The sequence below is a fragment of the Panicum virgatum genome, chromosome 3K (genome assembly GCF_016808335.1).
Source record: "Panicum virgatum strain AP13 chromosome 3K, P.virgatum_v5, whole genome shotgun sequence".
NCBI classification, from domain to species: Eukaryota; Viridiplantae; Streptophyta; class Magnoliopsida; order Poales; family Poaceae; genus Panicum; species Panicum virgatum.
Genome location: NC_053138.1, coordinates 25,488,306 through 25,509,683, shown reverse-complemented (window position 1 = coordinate 25,509,683; position 21,378 = coordinate 25,488,306). Strand labels below are relative to the sequence as shown.

Here is a 21,378-nt window from a genome sequence, read left to right as displayed (position 1 = left end):
ATTAGTTTTATAGTTACCTCATGTTTAGTCCTCTAATTAATCCTCTAATTGGCATCCAAACATGCGACGTGAGTACGTGATCCGGACTGAAAATCAGTTCTTGGATTCAAACACCCTGCGTTCAGTGCTCTTGATTTGAAACCTTAAACCACGTCCAGAGAATGTGCGCTGGAATGGAAACAAAAGCAGGAAAAAAAAAACAGATTGGCCCGGGATGATTAGCACACAGACACAGCATTACACAACTGCTGAAAAGGTCAAAAGGGATGCCATGGATTGGCCGGGAAGGCGAGAGACGGGCCAGCCCATTGTGGGGGCAGCATCGTATATATGCAAGCATCAATCCGTTGTAGGAGTGTAGTAACAGTCAACCGGATGGCGGGAATCCGGAGGAGTTGGGATTGATCGGGGAGGGACATATCGATCGATTGGCTAGCTGGTGGCGCTGCGTTGTTCCCCTGTGTTCTTATCCCATCAGTACAGGATGCCCCGGCACCAGTGGCGGAGCTAGGAATTTGCGACTGGGTATGCCACATATAAAAAAATTTCAAAGCAAATACGCAATACAATGGACGATAAGTTATAATGGCCACAACAAATTCATAATAATAACCAAAGTATAAGTAATAATTAAAGAATATTATAAAACAATAAAAGCTACTACAATATAATCCTACGACCCCTTCTGTTCGAAGAGATTTATAATATCCTCATCTTTCACTTGACTGAAGAATTCTCTCTGAATAAATATAACCAAGCAAATGTAATCGCAGCCCGCGAGCGATAGCCGATGGGGGCGAGCGCGCGAGGTGATGGGCTACCCGCCTATCGCTAGAGTGACCAAGTGTGAGAGCCGTCGAGCGCCAATTGCCGAGCTGGGGATGTGCCGATGAGGCCTCCAGGATGCGGCGCTGAGGCGAGCGAGGAAAGGGGTGATACAATGCGACTCGCCGCTTGCGATATGCGAGTACTCGAGTCTAGACCTGTATGGTTAATTCAAGCCCATAAGCCTCTTGTAGAGGCGAAATAATAGGGGTGTGGAGTGGTACATGTTAAGAAATGTTATTTTCTTGATGCGGTCCACATGAAATAAACCTCGTAAGCATCGGAGCTTATGGGTTTATGGAGGGGCTTATAAGTCTATGTGTTTGGATGAAATGAGACTTATTTGAAGTTTATTGGGCTAGTTTCTCCCTTGATGAGCTAGTAGACTTTATTCCTTCATGTGCTGAATATACATGATACATATAAATATATATACATATTAATATTTGATCTCAAATCATGGGTATGCCAAGTCATACAGGGGCATACCCCTGCCGCCGCCCATGCCCGGCACCCGGCGTTGCCTGTCAGCTTGGTGCTTGCTTTTGATTGACGGATGGTGTTTACACGCTACCCGGGCACTGTTTTCTACTGTGAGATGCGATGAGATGAGGATCGCAGCAGGCCGTGCATTATTGGCTGCACTACTAGTAGAGTACTCGAGCAGCTGAAAGAGATCTGGAGAACATTGCACTTGCAGATTTTTCAGAACTGCGAGAAGTTTTTCTTTCTTTCCAAAAGATCTGTAATAATGCACCATGGGGTGGATCTTTGCTGCCGACGGACGGGTCGGTACTCGGTAGATGCTGCAGTGTGCTGAAAGTGGGTGGCTTCAGTCGGTCAGTGCTGCATTGAGGATCGAAATTGTGGGGTTTCTGTTAACTCCCCAAACCAACTGTTTTCTGTTGGCTGTAGCTTTGGCCTTTGGAGTCTTGGATTGTAGAGTGGTTTTTGAGCTGTACACTGGATTGAAGATTCTGTCATGCTTGTGTGCTCTGAATTTATTTTATTGCAATTATGTCTGTGGGTTGCCAATTTGCCATGATTTTTTGAAAGTAAGCCAATTTGTGTAACATCCCAAAAATCTAACAAAACTAAATCACGCGCTAATCCTTGTTTTGTCGTTGAGCTCGATCCCTTCTTGTTTCTTTTTCCGCCTGACTTCCCGATACCCCGAGGAACCGAGCCGGCACCCAAATCTTCCGCTGTCCCATCCCTGTTTGGCCCTCGGCCTGCGCGTCGCACGCGGCCGACACACGCGTGGCCGACCGCGGCCGCGATCAGCGCCGACGCGCTCGCCCCCCTCTCTTTTTCCCTTCTCTTTCCCCTCCTTTTTCTTTTTCTTTTCTTTTCCCATTTTCTTTTTCTTTTCTTTTTCTTCTCTCTTCTTCCCTCCTCTCTCTCTCCCCTTCCTTTCTTCTCTGCCGCGCGCGCCTGGCCCGCGCCCTCCCCCTCGCCCCCTGCTCGCCCGACCGCGCCCCAGCTGAGCACGCCTTTCCCCCCCGGGCACGCCGCCCCTGGACCCCGCTCCGGCCACGCAGCGCGCGCGCCGCCCTGCAGCGGCTCGGCGCGCACCGGCCGCGCCCCGCGCAGCTCGCCTTCGCCCCGCTCCCGGCCGCTGCACGCACCCACGCGCGCCCGCCTGACCCGACCCGCGCCCCGGCCGCCCGCTGCTCGCCGCGAACACCGCCCCCGGGCTGTGCCCACGCGAGCGCCTGTGCGCGTGCACGCCCCCGGGACCCCGCTCTCGCGCGCGCCGCTGCGCTCAGCCCGACCCTGCCTGCACGCCGCTCCAGCGCCGCCCACGCCCTGCTCCGCACGCCACGGCCGCCTGGCCGCTCCTACGCGCGCAGCGCCCCACTGTCCAGCCCCGCTTGCCCTGCCCACGACGCGTCCCGTCGACGGCCGAAGCTCCGACCCGCACGCGCACGCCGTCGCCCCGGCGCACAGCGCCGGCGACCACGGCACAGTGCCGCCTGCGGCGGTCGCCGCCTCGCGTCACTTCGCCGTCCACTGGTGCCATTGACGAAGCACAGCGCCGCCCCTCGAACCGTCACTTCACCAGCACGCATCCCGCCTCAACCCCCGTTGACACCCGCACAGAGCTTCGCCGTCCCCACCCCATTGACGCCGCTCAGAGCCGCCTCGCCGGCCGTCGCCCCGCTCTTACCCCTCCACCGCCTTGGCCGCCTATAAAAGGGGCCGCGGAGCATCCCCAAGTATCGCAACCACCACCCAGAGCCACCGCCGCCGCCCTAGCTTCTCCTTTGCTCCCCTAGCACCGCCGCCGCCTGCCTTGTAGCACCGCCGCCGCTGGCCGCCGTGGCCGGACCGCCACACGCCATCTCCGGCCGAGGTGAGGCAGGGGATCATCTCACCGCAGCTCCCTCTCTCTTTCCCCTCTACCCCGGGCCGCCGTCGAGGCCCAGGGCGGCCGAATCGGCCGCCGCCGGCGCGCCCCTACCCCTCCCCTGTTTTCCCAGCGCGGGGGAGGAAGAGGACTGGCATTTTTGCCAGGAACCCCCTCCACTTTTCTATATTCACTAAAGAAACCCCACCCATTTAAAGCCTTTTTCAATTAAAACCCCTTCTTTTGTTATATTCCCAAAATAAACCCCCACCATATAAAGTTAATTACAACTAAGCCCCTAACCCTTTCAGATTAACCCAAGAAACTTCTAAAATATAAACCAAGCCCCTGCCTACTTAATCTTAATTACAATTAGGTCCCTGAACCCCTGTTTAGGGCCTAAACGCTCCCCTGACCTATCATTTTATGTGCCTAACGACCCCGGTTTAACCTAAAATTTTACCCCGCCTCTCCTAACTCAGTTTCGGCCATACCATTCAGAAACCATTCGAAAATAACAATCTATGCCCTATATTTCATGTGTTCCCGTTTCGAGCTCGACGACAAATCTTTGTTTTGATTGAATGTTTGTTTGTGTGCGCTGTAGACCACGGAGTGAACGAAGGAGAACCCGTTGACGAGCAGTGCTGTGAGCAGGTGAACGAGGACCCGATCCACGACCCCGAGCCCGAAGGACAGGACTTCCCCGAAGGCTTTGAAGACGGCAAGTTCAATCCCATCCTTTGATGCATGTTTCTGTCCTAGTTTTTATAAACACAACCCAATGGCCTGTTTTATAAAGTTGCATATGTTTTACTTACATGAAAACACGGTTGGATAGCCACCCCTTGATTTGTGATGACCATTCCTTGACCACCTAGATTAATGTCTGATTTTGCTTGGACGTTAATCGATATTAGAACGCTTAGGACTTTACTCATAATACTATCTGATTTATAAAGAAAATGTGTGCGTGTGGGAAGGGATAAAATGTGGATTTTCGAAAGATGAGTATGGGCGAGATGGACGGCATTTCTGTGTGATTTGCCGATTGGTGTGCTTATGCCTGTGTGGCTGGGCAAAGAAGGGAGATATCCATCTTGTCGTGTCTAAGGACCGAGTTGGTGTGTCATCTCACCTGACTCCACTATCGTGCAAACCACTCGACCGTTGTATGGGCAACGGCGTAGCATAAATCCCACTAGTTGGTGTGATAGCCATCAGGAGAGCTGAGAGCAACGGGTGACTAAGGAGAAGGGATAAGCCCCGAGTGACTTATGCCCGGTTATACCTAAGTGAACGGTCAATGACCCCTTGGTGCATCCCGTGATGGCTAGTCAGGCTTAGCTATGGTGGGTAATGGCTATGTTGGGATCTACACCGACACGACGGTGTTCGAGTTGTGGTATCCTACTTGTGGGTAAAGTTGCACACCTCTGCAGAGTTAAGAATCTATTCGAATAGTCCGTGCCCACGGTATTGGGCGAGTTACGGTGTGGTCACATAACTAGTGTTTCTCTGGGATGGGCTGGTGTGAGTTGTTTTGGAATTGGTCCCGGCAGTTGTGCCGTGTGCTACGTCAGACGGGGAGTCCGGTAGCAGTTTTAAAACCTGAACTCTGTGTTAATGCCAAAAACTGATTTCTAAATGGTTTTCTATAAAATAAACCCCTGCATAAAGTATCGCTTTTCGGCAAATTAAACCGTAACCTCATCCTTGATTTACCTATGCATATTATTCTGTTATAACCCCCTCCGTGGGTGTGGTTGGACTTGCTGAGTACGTTTGTACTCACCCCACTCTTACTTTTTTTACAGAAGAAGACCCGGACTTCGTACCAGACGACGCCGAGTAGGGTTATCGTTCTACACCCAACTTTACCTGTGGAACCGGCCCTGTTGAGATGCCTCCGCTGTCGCAGTACTCTGAGCCCGTAGTAGACCCTATGTGGTTCGCGGTCTGGTGTTATGTCGTAGCCTGGTTAATTATTATTATCATCTGTATCGAGTGTCCGCCAAGGTTTGTAAGGTTTTGAACCATCTGATGTAATAAATGTGGCATCAGCCTCCTGGGACTGATGTTTTGTATCACATTTAAGTCTTCTCTTATGAGGGGACGCTTCAATTTGCCATGATAGAAGAACAAGTACGTTGTACATATTTTTTTATGCAACAAGTTTTCTTTGAAATGGATTTTTGTTGTGTTTCCATATTCTCATTGTATTCAAGTCCATTTATGTTACAATACAGTGTTGTTGCACAGTTTTCATTACATACGTTTTGAATTCACCTGTCAGTGATACATGTTTGGATTTTGGAACAAATCAAAAATTTTGATGAAAATGTTACATGCTTTACTGTGGCAAAAACTTTATCCTAACAATTTAAACTTATTATGCTTTTTTCCTCTTTACACGCACTCGACAACGCAACCATTTTCAGTTATTTGAGATAAGTAACATTCCACCCATACAAAATATGACTAATATTTTTTTCCTTCTCGAATGCGAAAGAGAGTTGTGCATCCTTGTATGAAGAGTGAAAAAAGTGTCTACAACTATACAATTTCTTGAAGAAATCTGCGGCTGCATTAGACATAGAGATCTTAGAAATAGACAATGCCCTAGGGCCAACCGAAAAAGGTACTACTCGCACTCGAGGCAACCTAAACATCTCGCTCCCGAGCGTAGTTCCTATGTTATTTTTATCTTTGATGAGTTTGCGTGTTTTCTATTTTATATAATATCTTTTTAGATTCTGTAAGACTCTGCTTCTCCTCTTTAAATGATTTGGCAGTGCTCCTGCCGGTTTCTTCAAAAAAAAACATCTCGCTCCAGCCGCTATCCATAGCCGGACATCTTGCCAGATATGCTCTAGTAGAGCACCTGAAGATGTCGATCATGACTATTATTTCATAATATTATAAGACATATTATGACTAATATTTCATAATATGTCTTCCATTTATTGAAATTTCTATTTTATCTATTTTTATAAATTGTTGGACCACAATATTAGTTTTGAATCCACACACAGTGAGCAATTTGCTTGTGGGTAGGGGTGGTAATGAGCCATGGCCCTAGTGGCCTCTTCATAGTCCAAAAAAGTCCTTAAATTTTTTAGCTCAAAATTATATAAGATTAGAGTCCGGTTCTTAGATTTCCTAGTTCAAAATGTTGGGCCCTTTGCCACCCCTACTTGTGGGCTTGCGGCCCGTTTGTACAGGGATGCAGCATGCCTTGCTTCGCAGGGCCTGTTGTTTTAGTGATGTCCAAAAAAAACAGCTATGGCTGCTGGCTGGGCTGCCGATGCCAACGCCAAAAGATGGGCTGGGCGGGGCACGACGGACCGGCTTCGTCGACTCCGCCGCCTCCATTGCTCTGCCGCTGGTGGGCTTGTGGTCATGGCTGCAGCCCAGCCCAGCCACAGCGCAGCCATGCCCCCGCCACGCCAACTTCCTTGCCATCGCCATCTCTCCCTCCAGGCGAAGCTTCGATTGGTCACAGATGCGAACATGGATGCTTCGGCTTATAGTGCCCGGCAGCAAGATCTGCTGTGGATGGCCGTACACTTGGCAGTGACACACAGCAGAAAAGTAGCTATCGACATTCGACGCGGAGCACACGCAGCGCCCACGGCTGACGCTTGCAGCAGAGATCACATCCCATGGATCCACACGGCACAACAACTGACTACGCCTGCTGCTCCTCCCAACCACCGACCGGATTGGCGACGAGCCGGAGCGGCACCCGCCTGGGCGTGGTCAGCCCGGGCGCGTCCGACATGTCGAGCTCCCCCGGCGCGGCGCCGCCGGGCACATCCCAGTCGAACAGGCGCGCCAGGTTCGCCAGCGCGAGCTCCACGGTGGCCAGCCCGAACTGAATCCCGGGGCAGGCCCGCCGGCCGGCCCCGAACGGGATGAGCTGGAAGTGCGCGCCCCGGAAGTCCACCTCGCGGTCCTCCGCCAGGAACCTCTCGGGCCGGAACTCGTCGGCCCCGGCGCCCCACGACGCCGGGTCGCGGCCGACGGCCCAGGCGTTGACGAACACGCGCGTGCCCCGCGCGACGTGGAACCCCAGCACGGCCGCGTCGCGCGTGCACTCGCGCGGGAGGAGCCGGGTGGAGGCGCAGCGTCTCCTTCACCACGGCGCGCAGGTACGGCGTCGCGCCGGCGTCCGCGGGCCCGGCGCGGCGGACCTCGCGCTGGAGCTCCTGCATGGCTGCGGGGTTCCTGACCAGCTCCGACATGGCCCACTCCAGCGCGATGAAGGATGTCTCCGTCCCGGCCGCGAACATGTCCTCCAGGAGCGACTTGATGGCGTCCCTGGTCAGCTCGAACCCGTCGTCCTGCTTCTCCGCCTGCAGCGCGAGCAGCACATCCACGAAGTCCTCCTCCTCCTCCTCGCCGCCGCCGCCGCCGTTGCGCCGCGCCTCGTGCTCCTGGACCACCGTCTCCAGCTGCTCGTCCCACCGCTTGAAGTTCCTCCGCGCCCTCGCGCTGGCGCCGGACAGCGCGTCCGCCCACGCCATCGACGGGAAGTAGTCGCCCACGCAGAACCCGCCCAGCAGCGCCGTGTTCTCCTCGATCAGCTCCCGGAACAGCTCGCTCCTCCGCCCCTCCTCCGCCCGGGACAGCCTTCCGGTGCCGCCCACCGCCCGGCAGATCACGCCGTTGGCGAAGCCGTACAGCGCCTTGCTCACGTCGACCACGCCGCCGGGCGAGGAGGCGGCGCGCTCCCTGATGGCCCGCACCAGCGCGGCGACCTCCCGCTCCCGCATGCCGCCGTAGCCGTGGGACCGGGCGGCGCTGAGGACGTGCGCGGAGCAGAGCCGGCGGACGTGGCGCCAGTGCTCACCGTGGGGCGCGAAGACGAGGTCCTGGAAGCCGTACGTGAGGATCTCGGCGGTGCGGAAGTGCGGGCGCGTGGCGAAGACGCCGTCGTGCTCGCGCATGAGCGCCGCCGCGGCGGCCGGGGAGGAGGCGACCAGCGCGGGGACCTGGCCGAGGCGGAGACGCAGGAGGTCGGGCGCGCCGTGCGCCGCGGCTAGCGCGCGGAGGGCGCGGTGCGGGAGCGCGCCCACCTGGTGCAGGTTGCCGATCAGAGGCAGGCCCCGAGGCGCTGGAGGCAGGCGGCGCGCGTTCCGGCCGGCGGCGCGGGCCTTGCTAAGGTAGAAGAAGCCAACGAGGAGGAGAGGGAGGAGGAGAAGCAGGGGAGAGAGCTCCATCAGTGTCTGACGACCTCTTGCAAGAGCGCTTCGCTGAGCTCTCTCCGTGCACGAGGCACTAGCTGAATTCTGGTAGACTAGTGAGCTAAAAACAGATTCTTACTAGGAAAAAGAAATCCTAATACCTTTTTTACCTTGCATATTCATTGAATTGAACCGCTGCATAGTTACCCTAAAGAAAACGAAAATGTTACTGACCTAAAGTGGATCAACGAAGACTTTTGAGTGCGAAATTCAGACGTCGCTTTCGTTTTGGTCAACTTTGAGCAGCTATTTTTTTAACAGTCTGAAACCAGAACGCAATAGGTGACCGGCGCCGGCAGCCAAACCTTCGCCTTCGCCTTCGTGCTCCATTAATTTGCTGAAATCAAGACGCAAACCCAACGAATATATGTCACTCATTTGTTGGACGTCAGGATGCGTCACCTGGCGTCAATAGGAGTATGTCCAATTTTGCTCATGGACACCAATTTACAGGGCAGTTTAAAGATGATTTCACGCATATGTATGTGCTACGTCACTCCACGCATATCATATATGACGAAGCATCGGAGGATGAGGCAGCATTCATCAAGTGCACGGGTTCACAAGTGGTTAACGGCATGGTGTGCTTCAGTTCTTCCTGTATTCTGAGAGCCGTGTTGAAAGAACACAACAGTTCAAGAAAGTGACCTATATGGCCCACCCCGATTTACATATGACCCAAAACTAGGATTCTTGGCCAACCTGGCTATCTTACCCAGAGAAGTATACCTGATATAATCCTCAAAATTCTGTACCAATGCCTCAGAAATTACAGAGGGGGAACCGAGCTGTTACCTTTTGATCTCCTACAGTCAAAACCTATCTTCTGTATCCAACGAGTGATGAATGGAGGGGGTATTCTTCCCTTCCCATGTCTAAGACCGACGATTGCTGAGTATAATCCTTGAAGCATCATGATTTGAGTGCACTTGAAAATCTCAGCAGGACATCACAATGACCGAAATGAATCTGGGGCCCTTGGCGACCTGAGTGGGATGCCATCAGCAGCAGACCTTAGAGGAATTCCTTCAGTGGCGTAGCCATCCTCATCCGCATGTTTAGGAAGTCGGATGGGTAAATTTGGTGGGAGACCTGTGATGCGAACCAATAAGAATATATGGATAGAAGCCATTACATGTCATAAGGAGAGTGAATGCCAACATACCATCCACCATATCCTTTGTTTTGTGAAGAAGAAAAGTTCCAGAAAGGATTGTAACAAAGCCACACATCTCCGTGACAATTTGAGTCGGATTTTGACGATCCCAGTCCTGCATGCAATCAGAGTTGGCATTAATAAATAGTTCCGAATTTCACAAAAAAGGGGGATTCAATGGTGCACCCGTTTTGGCAATCCAGCCTAGCTATCAGTCCATCCTACTATGCTTTCTCCAGAATGTGTTTCATACCATCGTGACCGAAAATTTTGTTGCTATCTGGCAGGTTTGCCAGTATTAATTTTAGATACTTATTTACTCATACTTTCCAATGCCATCCCCAACTAGTCCTGTTCACAGCAGAGTGGTCCTCGGACTGGACAACTATGATTCTTCACAAATTTCATAAACGTTGTCCAAAAAATTAGATCCCTCAAGGTTCGAATCTCATTTAACCAGTGGAGTTTGGAATATTTGATTTCAATCAGAAAGATAACTGGGGCAACTGCAATACTTGATGCCATCGACCAAAAAGGGAGCAAATAAATTTAAGTGGTCATCAGAAAGATGGATTGAGAGTTTATGGGTTCAAAACTGAAATTTGAATCTCTCATAAAAAAGGATTGGGATTTGAACCTTTTGTGTCACAAAAAAGATCGCATACTTATGCGGAGAAAAAAATACAAAAATTAACTATAAGTTAAGTTAATTGGGTGTTTGTAGTTATACCATAATTCCATCAATTAACAATGTAAAAAAATGCCTGCTAGTAATTTCAGCACCTGACTCATTCAAAGTAAAGTCTGCTGTCCAGTGTACTGATATTTCAGGCTAAACAAGATAAGTAAATCAAGTTACTACGCCTAAGTCACTGTTTAAGACTTAAGTCAAAGTTTAGTTAAAATCATGCAAAAAAATATATTAAGGTCAGAATCTGTTACCTTGAACATTATAACACTAGCTAAAATGGTCAAGGATGTAAACATCGTGTAATATATGGGCGAAACAACTGCAGTGTTGAATGTGTCAAGGGCCTGCAATATTTAATTTTGGCAAGTTGAAAATAATGTAGAACAGAAGACAATATACACAAGGCAAATATTTTTAGTCCACCTAAGTGTAAGACAAATTTTCAATTCATATGAGTACATGACCACAGTATTGAACATACCTTGTTCAGATAGTTCATCTGTGTTACTATGCATGAGACCACAACAAATAAGAACACCCATGTTTGTGGATACATTAGCTGGTTCATCCCTGAAAACGTCAGCTTCAATGCTATCCCAAGAGCTTTGACACTCATGACCTGCCAAACCAAGCCAAAAAAATAACAGATGGAAAACATTTATATCCTAGCTTCTTGAGAAGAGTTACAAGTATTCACATGAAAACAACTGTTAATCAGTGAGGTTCATACCGATAAAGATCCCACAAGAGAACAGATGCCGATATAAACCATGATGTGTGTCTGACCATACTGAGGGGCAAAACGGAATATGAGAACAAAAGCTGCTGCAAGCACAATTGCTGCATAGAGTAGAAATGCTGCAGGACAAAATTTAAACCTTAGCACCTGATAAATTAGTACATTGATATTCATGACATAACACCTAATAAAATAGTATGATCTGATTAGTGAGTTAAGAAATGCACGAAAAAATCAGAGTACCTGGTTCAGTAGCAAGATCCCACACTTCTGCCACGGACTCGATTTGACGCTCGGGAGGGGCATGAAGCACAATAGTTGTTGAGCCCACAACACAAAGAATACACCCAAGTATACCAAATATGTGAAGCTTCTCCCGCAACATAATATGGGCAAGAACAGCACTGTATGAGACACACCAAAACTATCAGAAATACTGAAAACATAAGCAGTGGAAGAAGATGTTACTGTACCAATTGGAGATCGCATTGAAGCTTAGTACTTACCTAATAATTATGCTAAGTGCACCAAGTGGAGTGACCAAGATAGCAGGAGCAAATGCATAGGCTGCGAAGTTCGCAATCTCGCCAACAATCACTGAAATAGAGTACAGTATATTGGTACCACATAATGAACAAAGTTGCAATATCAGAACTATATTTCATCAGAAGGAAACACACACTTGTTATCATTCCCGCCCACCATAGTGGCTCGAGCAAGTATGAGTAGCCACCGACACCTGTTGCAAATCAGCAAAGTAAATCTAATCAATAGGGAAACAGGAATATTGGAAGTCATCTAGAAAGATAGAAGCAGAATAGGCTAAGCTGAAGTTGCATAACACCAATGGTTGATCAGTGGTCAACTGTACGTAGTTCACTGAGCATCAATGGAAGTATTAACTCTTCGGTGGCATAAGCCGACAAAAAGGATGTTTACACATCTATTGCCATTGAAGCATTTCAAAAAGCAACTGAGCATTTTTTTTCTTTTCTTCTGCTACTCTAGGAATGTTTGTAAATTTGTTCGAACCATCCATATGCACTAACTACATTTCAAATTTGCAAACGGTGGTCTGTTTGGATTGCAAGGCAGCAGCATTAGAAGCAGTGCATCACCCCGCTGACACCGTGCCAGCAATCAACTATGCTGCTAGTGATCTTCCAGGATCAACCGCAAGTATAAGCGACACCTGCTTGAACTACATTTGAACAACCGAGCTCCAAATAAAACCCCAATTCATGCTTCGCACGACCTAACCGGTCTCCAATGTGCTCAGCGCTTACCGCCCCAAGTCCTAACCGCGCTCCACTACCACTAGACACCCAGACCCACCGACACTGCAAGCCGAGATCCAACCCGCACACAGCTCACGGATCTAAGCGGCAAACCAAGCACGCCGGCATCGCAACGAGAGCACGGCCGCAGCCTGCTGGATTGGTTCGGGGGGTAAACGGGTCCCAAGCAGAGGCCGAAGAGGTGCCCGACCGAGCCTCACCTGCTCGGACGCCGGACGCGCCGGCCTTCTTGAGCCCCTTCTTCTTGACGATGAAGCTGGCGCCGATGAAGAGGCTGGAGGAGAGCGCGAGCAGCAGGCCCTTGATGTTGTCCGCCGACATCCCCGTGTACGACTCCACCCACCTCCCCACCAGCTGGGCTCCTGCCATCGCGCCGCGCCGCCGGCCGGCAACTCTACTCAGGGGCAGGGGCCCACCTCCCCCCCCCCCCCCTAAACCCCTCCTCGCCGTCCCCCGTCCCGCGCGGCGGAGGCCACCGCGCATGCGAGATCCGGAGGCGGGGGAGAGAGCGGGCGAGGGGGGAGGGGGGGCGGTTCGGTCGCTCGCCCTCCCCCTCTGCTGGTGGCTCGGCTTTTCGTCCCGCCGCACAGTGGGCTCCGTGGTTGCTGCGCCGCAGGGAGCTGTGGCGGAGAAGCTGGGCCAGCTAGCCCGCTACTACCGTATCCGTATGGAGCGGGCGCGCGGCTGCGTGGGGGAGGAAAGAGAAAGACGCGGAGGGGAAAGACGGGCGACGGCGACGGCGTCGTCGACAAGGATGCGCGGGGGGTGGGGGGGGGGTGGGTGCGGCTGCGAGAGCGCGAGGCGTGGGTGTTTCCGGGCTCTCGGCCGGCACGCGGCTCGGGCTCGTGCCGTGTGTTATTTAGGTCGGGGTGCGGGTCGGTGTGGCCGGTCGCGTGCGCCGTGGCCGCGCCGCGCGTTTTGGGCGTTTTTGAGCGGAAATCCAATCGGACGCGCGAGCGTTAGCTGGCATGCGGGCGCTCGATTCCCGACCGGACCGGACCGCGCCGCCCGCACGGACATGCACACGTCACTTGTGATGCATACTTTAGTTTCATTTTCTTTTCTCTGCGTGAACCAAGCCACCAAACAAAAGCTGCAGCAACTGGCACAAGCGATGCTGCCGTGCTGAATCAGAAACTCGTGTGGTACTGTGAATGAGCATGCCTGTTTTGTTCTCTTTTTCTTTTCTATTTTTTTCCCACCGTGTGTCCCGTAAATGGCAGCTGCTACCATTCTTTCTATTTTTTTTTCAAGTTTCTTCCTTTACTTTCTACTATGTGTAAATTCTCTTGACAAAGATTTTAGAAATATTGTACTAAAAAATTATATCGAATATTGTACTTACAAGTTGTATGATGAACTTGTACGTAAAAAATCTTCTTGATTACCTTTTCATAGAAGTTGTGTTGAAAACTTATATCGACAAGTTATATTTTTTACAAGATGTATGATGAACTTATGCATCAAAGTTGTAGTCCGAGAAGTTTCGTGGAAGTTATGTTCAAAATTATCATTTAGTAAGGAGGCTAAAAAAATTATGCGTAAAATTTGTAGTGTCGTGCTAAAAAATTGTCCTATAAGTTGGTTTGAAAAATTTATACGTAAAAGTTATAAGTATCATAAAAGTTGTGCTGCAAAATTATCATCTAATAACTGTGTTGAAAAAAGTTATACATACATGTGTTGCAAGTAACTTTCTAAATGTAGAAAATTATGGAGAGAGAAACTTTCTTTAAATGGAAAATTACCTGCTGTCTGAAATCGAGCGCCGGTACTCCGTCGTGCGCTGTGTGCGTTTCGTGGTGGGAGGGGCGGGATGGAGTGCATGTCCTGCAGAGGCCGAAAATGGAAAGTAAATGACGCAAAAACCGGAAATGGAATCCATGGAATCCTTTGGATTGTCGGAAATCGTTTGCCAGTTCCTCTCCTAGGGCGCGCGCGGAATAGCAGAGCCCGTTTTTGAACCCGGGGCGCGGGGTTTCGAAAGGGTTTTTCCCCGCGACCCGTCTCACGGCCGACGGGTGGCCAGCGGCGGCGTGACCGGAGCCGTATGCGATCTCCCTAGCTTTGCGAGTGCGCCGCGGGACGTGTATGATTCGGTGGCGCCCGAGGAGCCGCGCTTGTCTTTGCGAGAGGAACAGCTTTCCTGGTCGATATGCAAAATACCGAGAATCTGATCATATGCGGTAGCACTGTAGCAACGGTGGGACTGTAGCGCTGGTCCGGCTGGACAAGCCAAGCGAAGAGGGTGATGGTTGCAAGGCACTTGGCACAGGAGCTTTCAAGACATGATGTACACGAGGGTAGCTACTTCCAACAAGGTTCCATCAGCGTGCCACAACCATAAGATTCTCATTTCTTCAAAAAAAAAAAAAGATTCCCGTATTTCGGCTTTGGTCGTTTGTCCTTCTTTTGTTGGTGTTCAATTTGCTGATGAGGGGCGGAGCTAGACATGTTCATCGGTGTCAGCTGACACCGACGATTTGATGCGAAATTAGCGAGAGACACTGTTCGATGTTGTTTATCCATGGACATGACATCAGTCTCCCGTGAAGCTGACACCAGTGGCTTGGATGGCTGGCCGGCTCCACCCAACAAACTTCCTACTCCGTGGTCATCCTCGCCCCTACCTCGCAGATACGTGAGTGTTGTACTATGGTTGCCACCTTACTAAATAGTGGACTATCTAAAATTTTAGGTTTGGTTGTTCCAATTTTACATAGGATTCGTCAAAAGAATATAATGGTATATTAATAGTAAGGTGTTGTACATTTGTACACTTACCAATATTTTAAAACAGATCATTACTGAAAATTACATAGATGTTAAATTTTTGACAAATTTTTTGGACAAGTGCCCGTTGGGCTGCAAAATCTTAGGATGGATCCCCTCCTAGAGTTGCTACTTGCTAACCTCTTTCCTTAGATTCTCCAATCGCATACCCACTCGCCTGCCATCCTCAATCCGTGGCATCCGTGATCGGTTTGTGCTCATGCAACCTCGTTTATTGTCTACTTCATCCCAAAATAAGTATTTATTTAGAAAATTTCTGACATTACTAATAGTGAGAAATTAACCTCACTGGCCATAATTACTTATAGCAGTTATGATTGAGAACCGTGTTATTTTTTTCTCTCTAGATTCTCTTTAAATACAAATATATTGGGACCAAATATGTAGTAACTACTAAGCATTTGACTGGCTCCATGCCCTTCTCTATATAAGTGTTTTCTTAGCATTTGATATCACTTTAATTAGATGGACCTCACTAGAAACTAAAAGAAACATTACTTGTATGATAAAATCTGAATGCTAAATGAACACTTATTTTAGAATTGAAGGAATATCAGTTTTGATGCAACCCGCCACGAGACATGAGCTGAGCTAGGGGCCTCTGGCTCCCTCCCCGCGCCGCCATCGACGCCACCGCCGGCCGCCACCGTGGCACCGACGGCCTCCCCATCCATCCTCTCCCCTCACCTCCCTGCCTCACCCTCCCCTCCTCCACCACGCGTATCCAGGCCCGCGACGGCGCCCGAGCATGAGGGATGCGGGGTTGTGCCGCGCGTCGGGCGGAAGTCGACGTCACCCCGCCGGGCGCCTTGGAGGATGCCTCCACCGCCAGCACCCCCTCGCCCTCCACGCCGCCGGGCGCTGTCTGTTGTGCCGCCACCGCGGCCACCCCACAGCCTAGAAAGGGGCTAGATGCTTCAACTGTCTCTCCTACTCACACCGTGTTGCGACCTGTCGGTTGCCACAGCGTTGCTTGCTGTAACATCCCAGAGTTTTAAAATGCTAAGTAAGAAATATTAGATACGATATTATGCATAATCAACTAAGAAGATGGACTCGAATACATTTATGTGTGCATGCATGTGTATGTGTATAGATGCATAGGTCAGAAACCGTAAATAATTTTGTAAACCAATGCAAGTATACATATGAAAGCGAATAGGCGTCTCTCTAAAATCATGTTAAATCAAAGTCTTGTTGAAGTCAAAGAGAGAAAATAAAAGTTTGAACATAAAATGACAGGTCAAATTTCAAACTAATCTGCTTTGAAAATAATTTCTAAATTATAGCTCAAATGAATTTTTGTCCAAAACCAAAGTTGTAGGTTTTCAAAATACGAACAATTTTCGTGTTCAAAGTTTTTCGAGTTGCCGCACAAAAATGGAAGAAATATTTGAATTTCGAAGCACAAAGGACATTTTCAAATGTACTTAAGTTTTAAATTGTATCTTTCAAACGAAGCTTCAAATGAACTTTTGCCTAAAACGAAAGTTGTAGATCTCGAAATTCTAAGCAAGTTTGGTATTCAAAAGTTTTTCATTTGAGGCCATGTAGAAGGAGAAAATTTTAGTTTTCAAACTGGAGTTTTGAACTTCGTTTTATTTACGAAACTGTCATTACCTCCATCCCCTCGCACCTCCCTCTCTGTTCTCGCCGTGACGACGGCGTTTGCCAGCGCCGCCGGCCACGCGCCGCGCCCCAGCCCTCTCCGCGCCTCTGGTGTTTCCCTGAAGCTTCGCGACATCGCCACGCGGCGCCATCTCCCTACGCGCACGCCGAGGACGGCCGTCGACGCGCCACGGCGACGAACACGCCGAGCCGTGCCGTGTGCCGCTTCGCAGCTCGCCGCGAAACCCCTGCCCTGCCCCTCCTCCGCCACAACTCAGCGCCCAGATAGCATCTCTCTCGTCCCGTGCATCTCCCAGGCCTGCCCACCGCCTCTCCCTGGACGCGCAGAGGCGCCACCACACCATGGCCGCCGCCTCCACCTAGGCCGTCGCCGAGCCTCCTCCTGCGCCTCTCCTCTCCCCAAACCGACCCTTTAGCGAGCTTCCTCGACCTCCACTGGTCCTCCCAAGCCTAGCCAAGCCGCCTCCCACTCGCCGGCATGGGCGGAGCCAGCTAGATTCCTGGGTATTCCCAGGAATACCCAACAAATTTGACAATACCTTAGACATATATCAGTTGCATATATGTATATATATTTTATACTATATAAAAGAAACGCTCTCGATCAGCAGCTCAGAGCTTCATCCCAATGCGAGACACTCTCCCCTTTGTAAGAGAAAGTTTAGGTACTCATGAATGTTAAGAGCATCTCCAGCAGACCGCCAATCTCATCTCCAATACCAAAAAAAATGATTTTAGGTAATGCATGTACTCCAATAAACTACCAAACTCTTCCCCAATACCTAAATTTTTTTGGCAATCCCTCAAAACTCACATCCTCTCCCCTACATGTAGGGGGATACGACCTCTCCCCTATCCACCGGTATTTTTGGCGCGAAGCTTCCTCCCGTCTCGCGCCACAACGCCTCGTTCTCTCCGTGCGCCGCCGCCCCCACCTCGACGTTGTTGCCCGGCGGCCCCGGCCTCGCTCCACTCTGCGGCCGCACCACCATGTAGCTGCAAGACCCACCCTATCTCCGTGCGCCCCTCCCCGATCCTTCTTCTTTGGCTCCCCCGCGCCGCCGCCAAGGATAGCAGCCCGTTGCCGCCGCGGGAGCCGATGCTCCTCCAAGGCCCCGCGCTCTTCGAGAGGCTCATCCCGCAACTCATGGAGGTGCCACAGCTCCGCCTGCGCGCAACGGAGCAGCCATCCCGAAACCTCGCTCTGCCATCCATGGAGGAGCTTCGGAGTCCACATCGGTGTTGCGCAGGGCACACCCGAGCAAGAAGGCGAGTGGGGCAGACGCTGCGCAGTTCCCTCCCGTCCCTGTTCTAGTTCCCATGCCGCAGAGTGCACCAGCTAGTGGCCCAAATGCAACGGGTGATGTTGGCATGGACGACGCCCACCACCTGCTCGACCAAATTCCTCCAAGGTGTGTTCTTGACTTCTTTGCAGTTCAGGCCTGCCTGCCTAGCCGCTGTCCGCCCGTAGCGGATGGTGCGGCCGTGCCTCGTGCGGAGCGGGCCCTCACCGCTGGCCTCACACTCTCGCCGCCGCTCGCTGGTGGCCTAGCCGCGCCGCCTCCTAGGCCTAGCGTTTGGTTGCCTGGCTTGGATTGGGGAGGGGCAGATTGGGGAGCAACGCACTGCATCACGCACGAGGACAAGCAACGCACTACATCACACACTGCATCACTGCATCACGTACTGCTAGTTCTTTTTATTATTTGTCGATGATTTAATTTTTGATAAACATTTATGATCGAATAGGTTCAGAATATCAAACTACTATACCAAACATTTTAAGCTACTAGATTCAGCATCTATTCAAAGTTAGTTCAATAATCCTAAATAGCATCATGTTCAAACATTATCCAATACACATTTACGGTTCAATTTAACAGTTAAATCTAGTTGATTAACTGGGATCATGTGTATTTTACTGTGACGGTTAAATGTGATATTGATTATCTCCTATTCTTACAATATAGTTTAAATTCAGAGTGCATTATGCTCAGATGGTTATATGGATATATGCATCTTGTTTGCTGCATAGGCTGAAAGTAGTTCTTTATCTCTATTGCTGAAGATGATTGGTTAATTTTGTTATAATTCCATATATGCAGTGATCCAATGGCTAGTGGTGGTTCCTTTGTGGGTATGCTGAGTGATGATGTTGGTATAGATGAGCGCCAAAGTCCAAGTGGTGTGCTGTACCAAGGGCATGTCAGTAATTGATCCCTTGCTAATTTTCATCGCGATTGCTCATAATATATTGCTAACATAATATATTGCTAACTAATACTTGCTTAATTTGGTAGACGTGCTGAGCTAGAGTAGCTTCTTTGTTGTCCCAGCATGTGGTCTGATCTAATTTGATTGAAATAAAAAATAGGCTATCGCCATATATATTGGATATACACATTGCTGATGTTTCTGCACTGCAATATGAAAAAGTCATATCGTTTAGTTCTACCATATTGTTGTCATATTCATGTGTGAGTTAATCAGGACGTTTAATTATTTTTCCTTTTTGTGCAGATGAATTCACTTCTTGATTTGTTTTTTGACGATGAGTCCGATGAGTCTGATGATGACTTCGAGATGGCAGCAGTTTTGATTGCTGAGATGGAGAGGAATAAGCAGCCCAAGCATGGTGGTTCCATGCAAGGGCGTGAGGTGGTTCATCGGAACAAGCAGCAAGGCCATGATAAGCTATTTGAGGATTACTTTGCAAATAACCCTGTGTTTGGTCCGGTCACTTTCAGGCGACGGTTCAGGATGTCTAAGGCGTTATTCTTGCGAATTGCAGCCGCTGTGGAGGCTCATTGTCCATATTTCTAGCAGAAAAGGAATGCTGCTGGGGACCTTGGACATAGTTCTCTTAAGAAGATTACTGCAGCACTGCGCATGCTCGCTTATGGTGTTCCTGCTGATTCTCTTGATGATTGGCTTCATATTGCAGAAAGCACTATTATTCTGAGTTTGAAGAAGTTTGTGAAAGCAGTGATTGAAATCTATGGACAGCGATACTTGCGAGCACCAGATGCAGAGGACACTGCAAGACTTATGCAAATGGGTGAAGCAAGGGGGTTCCGTGGTATGCTTGGATCCATCGATTGCATGCACTGGAAGTGGAAAAATTGTCCCGCAGCATGGCATGGGCAGTTCACTGGACATTGTCATGATCCAACGATTATTCTTGAAGCTGTTGCATCATATGATCTATGGTTTTGGCATGCATACTTTGGGTTGCCTGGCTCTCACAATGACATTAACGTCCTGCAAAGGTCCCATTTGTTTGCACGGCTAGCTACTGGCGATGCTCCACCAGTAAACTTTGAAGTCAATGGCCATCACTACACAATGGGTTACTATCTTGCAGATGGCATATATCCTTCATGGTCCACATTTGTCAAGACAATAAGAAACCCCCAGGGTAACAAGAGAGCGCACTTTGCCCAAGCTCAAGAAGCAGCTAGGAAGGACATTGAAAGAGCATTTGGGGTGTTGCAATCAAGGTTTGCAATTGTCCGTGGACCTGCAAGATTTTGGGACCAAAAGACCCTGGGGCGTATCTTGACAGCATGTGTGATCATGCATAACATGATAATAGAGGATGAGAGAGGCCAACCGGAAGACTTCAACTATGAGCATGTGGGAACACGTGTGGTCCCTGAGAAGGATGAGAACCGGATCAAGAGATTTCTCGAAGTGCATCGCAAGATTGAAGATAGAGAGGCGCATGATCAACTCCGTGATGACCTTGTTGAACATTTGTGGCAAGTTCATGGACAATAGTTTTCTTCTCGTTGGATTAGGATTATCTAGTTTATTGTTTGCTTATTTTCTACAAAGGGCATTCACCAAGGTTAAGAATTGTAGCAGTTCTCCAAATAACCTTGATGAACATTGTGGTTTGCTACTGCCTGCTACTAGGTTGTACTGCTTTTTTTTTGGGAAAAAACACTTGCCGACCTGCTGTTTGGAACTTTGAACATTGTTGTGCTGAAATTTGAGTGTTCATATACCTCAGATAGACATGCTGTTTGGAAATAGTGATCCATTTGGATTGTGCTCATGAAGAAAAAAAAGAGCAGAGTGGAATCGCAGATGGGCTCACGAAAGAGATATTAGAGAAACGGGCTGCATATAGGTTGCTTTGGAGGTGGTGTGGCCCAGTTACAAAATATGAGTAATGAGATATAGGTAATCTGCTCAAGGAGATTGAGAAAAATACTAATACCTATAATAGGAGGTCACCGTATATGGATGTTTTGGGGATGTGTTATTGGTAGTCTGCTGGAGATGCTCTAACATGTTGGTTAGCTAGTTACCCATTCTCCTGGCTTCTTAAACTATGTACTCCTATTACAAGAGCGTGATCTGCTGCTGCTCACGATAATCGGACCTACGGCCTCTAGTACATTTATGTGCGCATCCTTTAAATGAATAAAATTGCATCTTATTAGCATCTGCTTCTATATGGTAACAGACAAAATAGATTCTTTGATCCCTTTTTCCACTGTTTTTTCATTGTTTGATGATCATAGCGTCACAATCTTCCTCCTCTCTGACCCTAGATCTTCAACGCACAATACCAAACCTGTCACCACGATCAACATCCCTAATGATATCCATGCCACTCTATCGGATATGGATTAATCGA

General features: G+C 49.5%; 2 protein-coding genes and 1 pseudogene across 5 annotated transcripts; 1 reads left to right on the top strand and 2 right to left on the bottom strand.

Moving 5' to 3' along the window:
• Window positions 1-6,032: 6,032 nt before the first annotated feature.
• LOC120698637 lies at window positions 6,033-8,848 on the bottom strand (annotated as a pseudogene).
• A 143-nt stretch (window positions 8,849-8,991) lies between these two features.
• LOC120698638 (probable magnesium transporter NIPA4) lies at window positions 8,992-13,000 on the bottom strand. The gene is made up of 9 exons (XM_039982333.1): window positions 12,509-13,000; window positions 11,693-11,749; window positions 11,517-11,607; window positions 11,254-11,414; window positions 11,002-11,129; window positions 10,753-10,890; window positions 10,523-10,615; window positions 9,590-9,695; window positions 8,992-9,516 (listed from the first exon to the last, which is right to left on the bottom strand). The coding sequence occupies exons 1-9, from the start codon at window positions 12,789-12,791 to the stop codon at window positions 9,374-9,376; spliced, it is 1,200 nt and encodes a 399-aa protein (XP_039838267.1). The 5' UTR covers window positions 12,792-13,000; the 3' UTR covers window positions 8,992-9,373.
• A 4,251-nt stretch (window positions 13,001-17,251) lies between these two features.
• Window positions 17,252-20,707, top strand: LOC120698636. 4 transcript variants are annotated; one of them, XM_039982332.1, is made up of 4 exons: window positions 17,252-18,142; window positions 18,836-18,935; window positions 19,251-19,388; window positions 19,478-20,707. In XM_039982332.1, exons 1-4 carry the CDS (start codon window positions 18,051-18,053, stop codon window positions 19,496-19,498), a joined length of 351 nt encoding a protein of 116 aa, XP_039838266.1. In that variant the 5' UTR covers window positions 17,252-18,050; the 3' UTR covers window positions 19,499-20,707. The 4 variants fall into 4 exon arrangements, with proteins under 4 accessions (XP_039838266.1, XP_039838265.1, XP_039838264.1 ...); XM_039982331.1 differs by having other exon boundaries at window positions 17,267-18,142; window positions 19,287-20,707; XM_039982330.1 differs by having other exon boundaries at window positions 17,579-18,142; window positions 19,287-20,707.
• Window positions 20,708-21,378: the final 671 nt, after the last annotated feature.

Excerpts from the sequence above, each read along its gene's own strand:
- LOC120698638 (XM_039982333.1), bottom strand. The coding sequence starts at position 12,791 with ATGCGCGGTGGCCTCCGCCGCGCGGGACGGGGGACGGCGAGGAGGGGT. Across the intron at positions 11,130-11,253 it reads GGATCTTGCTACTGAACCAG|CATTTCTACTCTATGCAGCA; the intron begins GTACTCTGATTT and ends TTTGTCCTGCAG. Across the intron at positions 10,891-11,001 it reads CTCTTGTGGGATCTTTATCG|GTCATGAGTGTCAAAGCTCT; the intron begins GTATGAACCTCA and ends TTGGTTTGGCAG.
- LOC120698636 (XM_039982330.1), top strand. The coding sequence starts at position 19,620 with ATGCTCGCTTATGGTGTTCCTGCTGATTCTCTTGATGATTGGCTTCAT.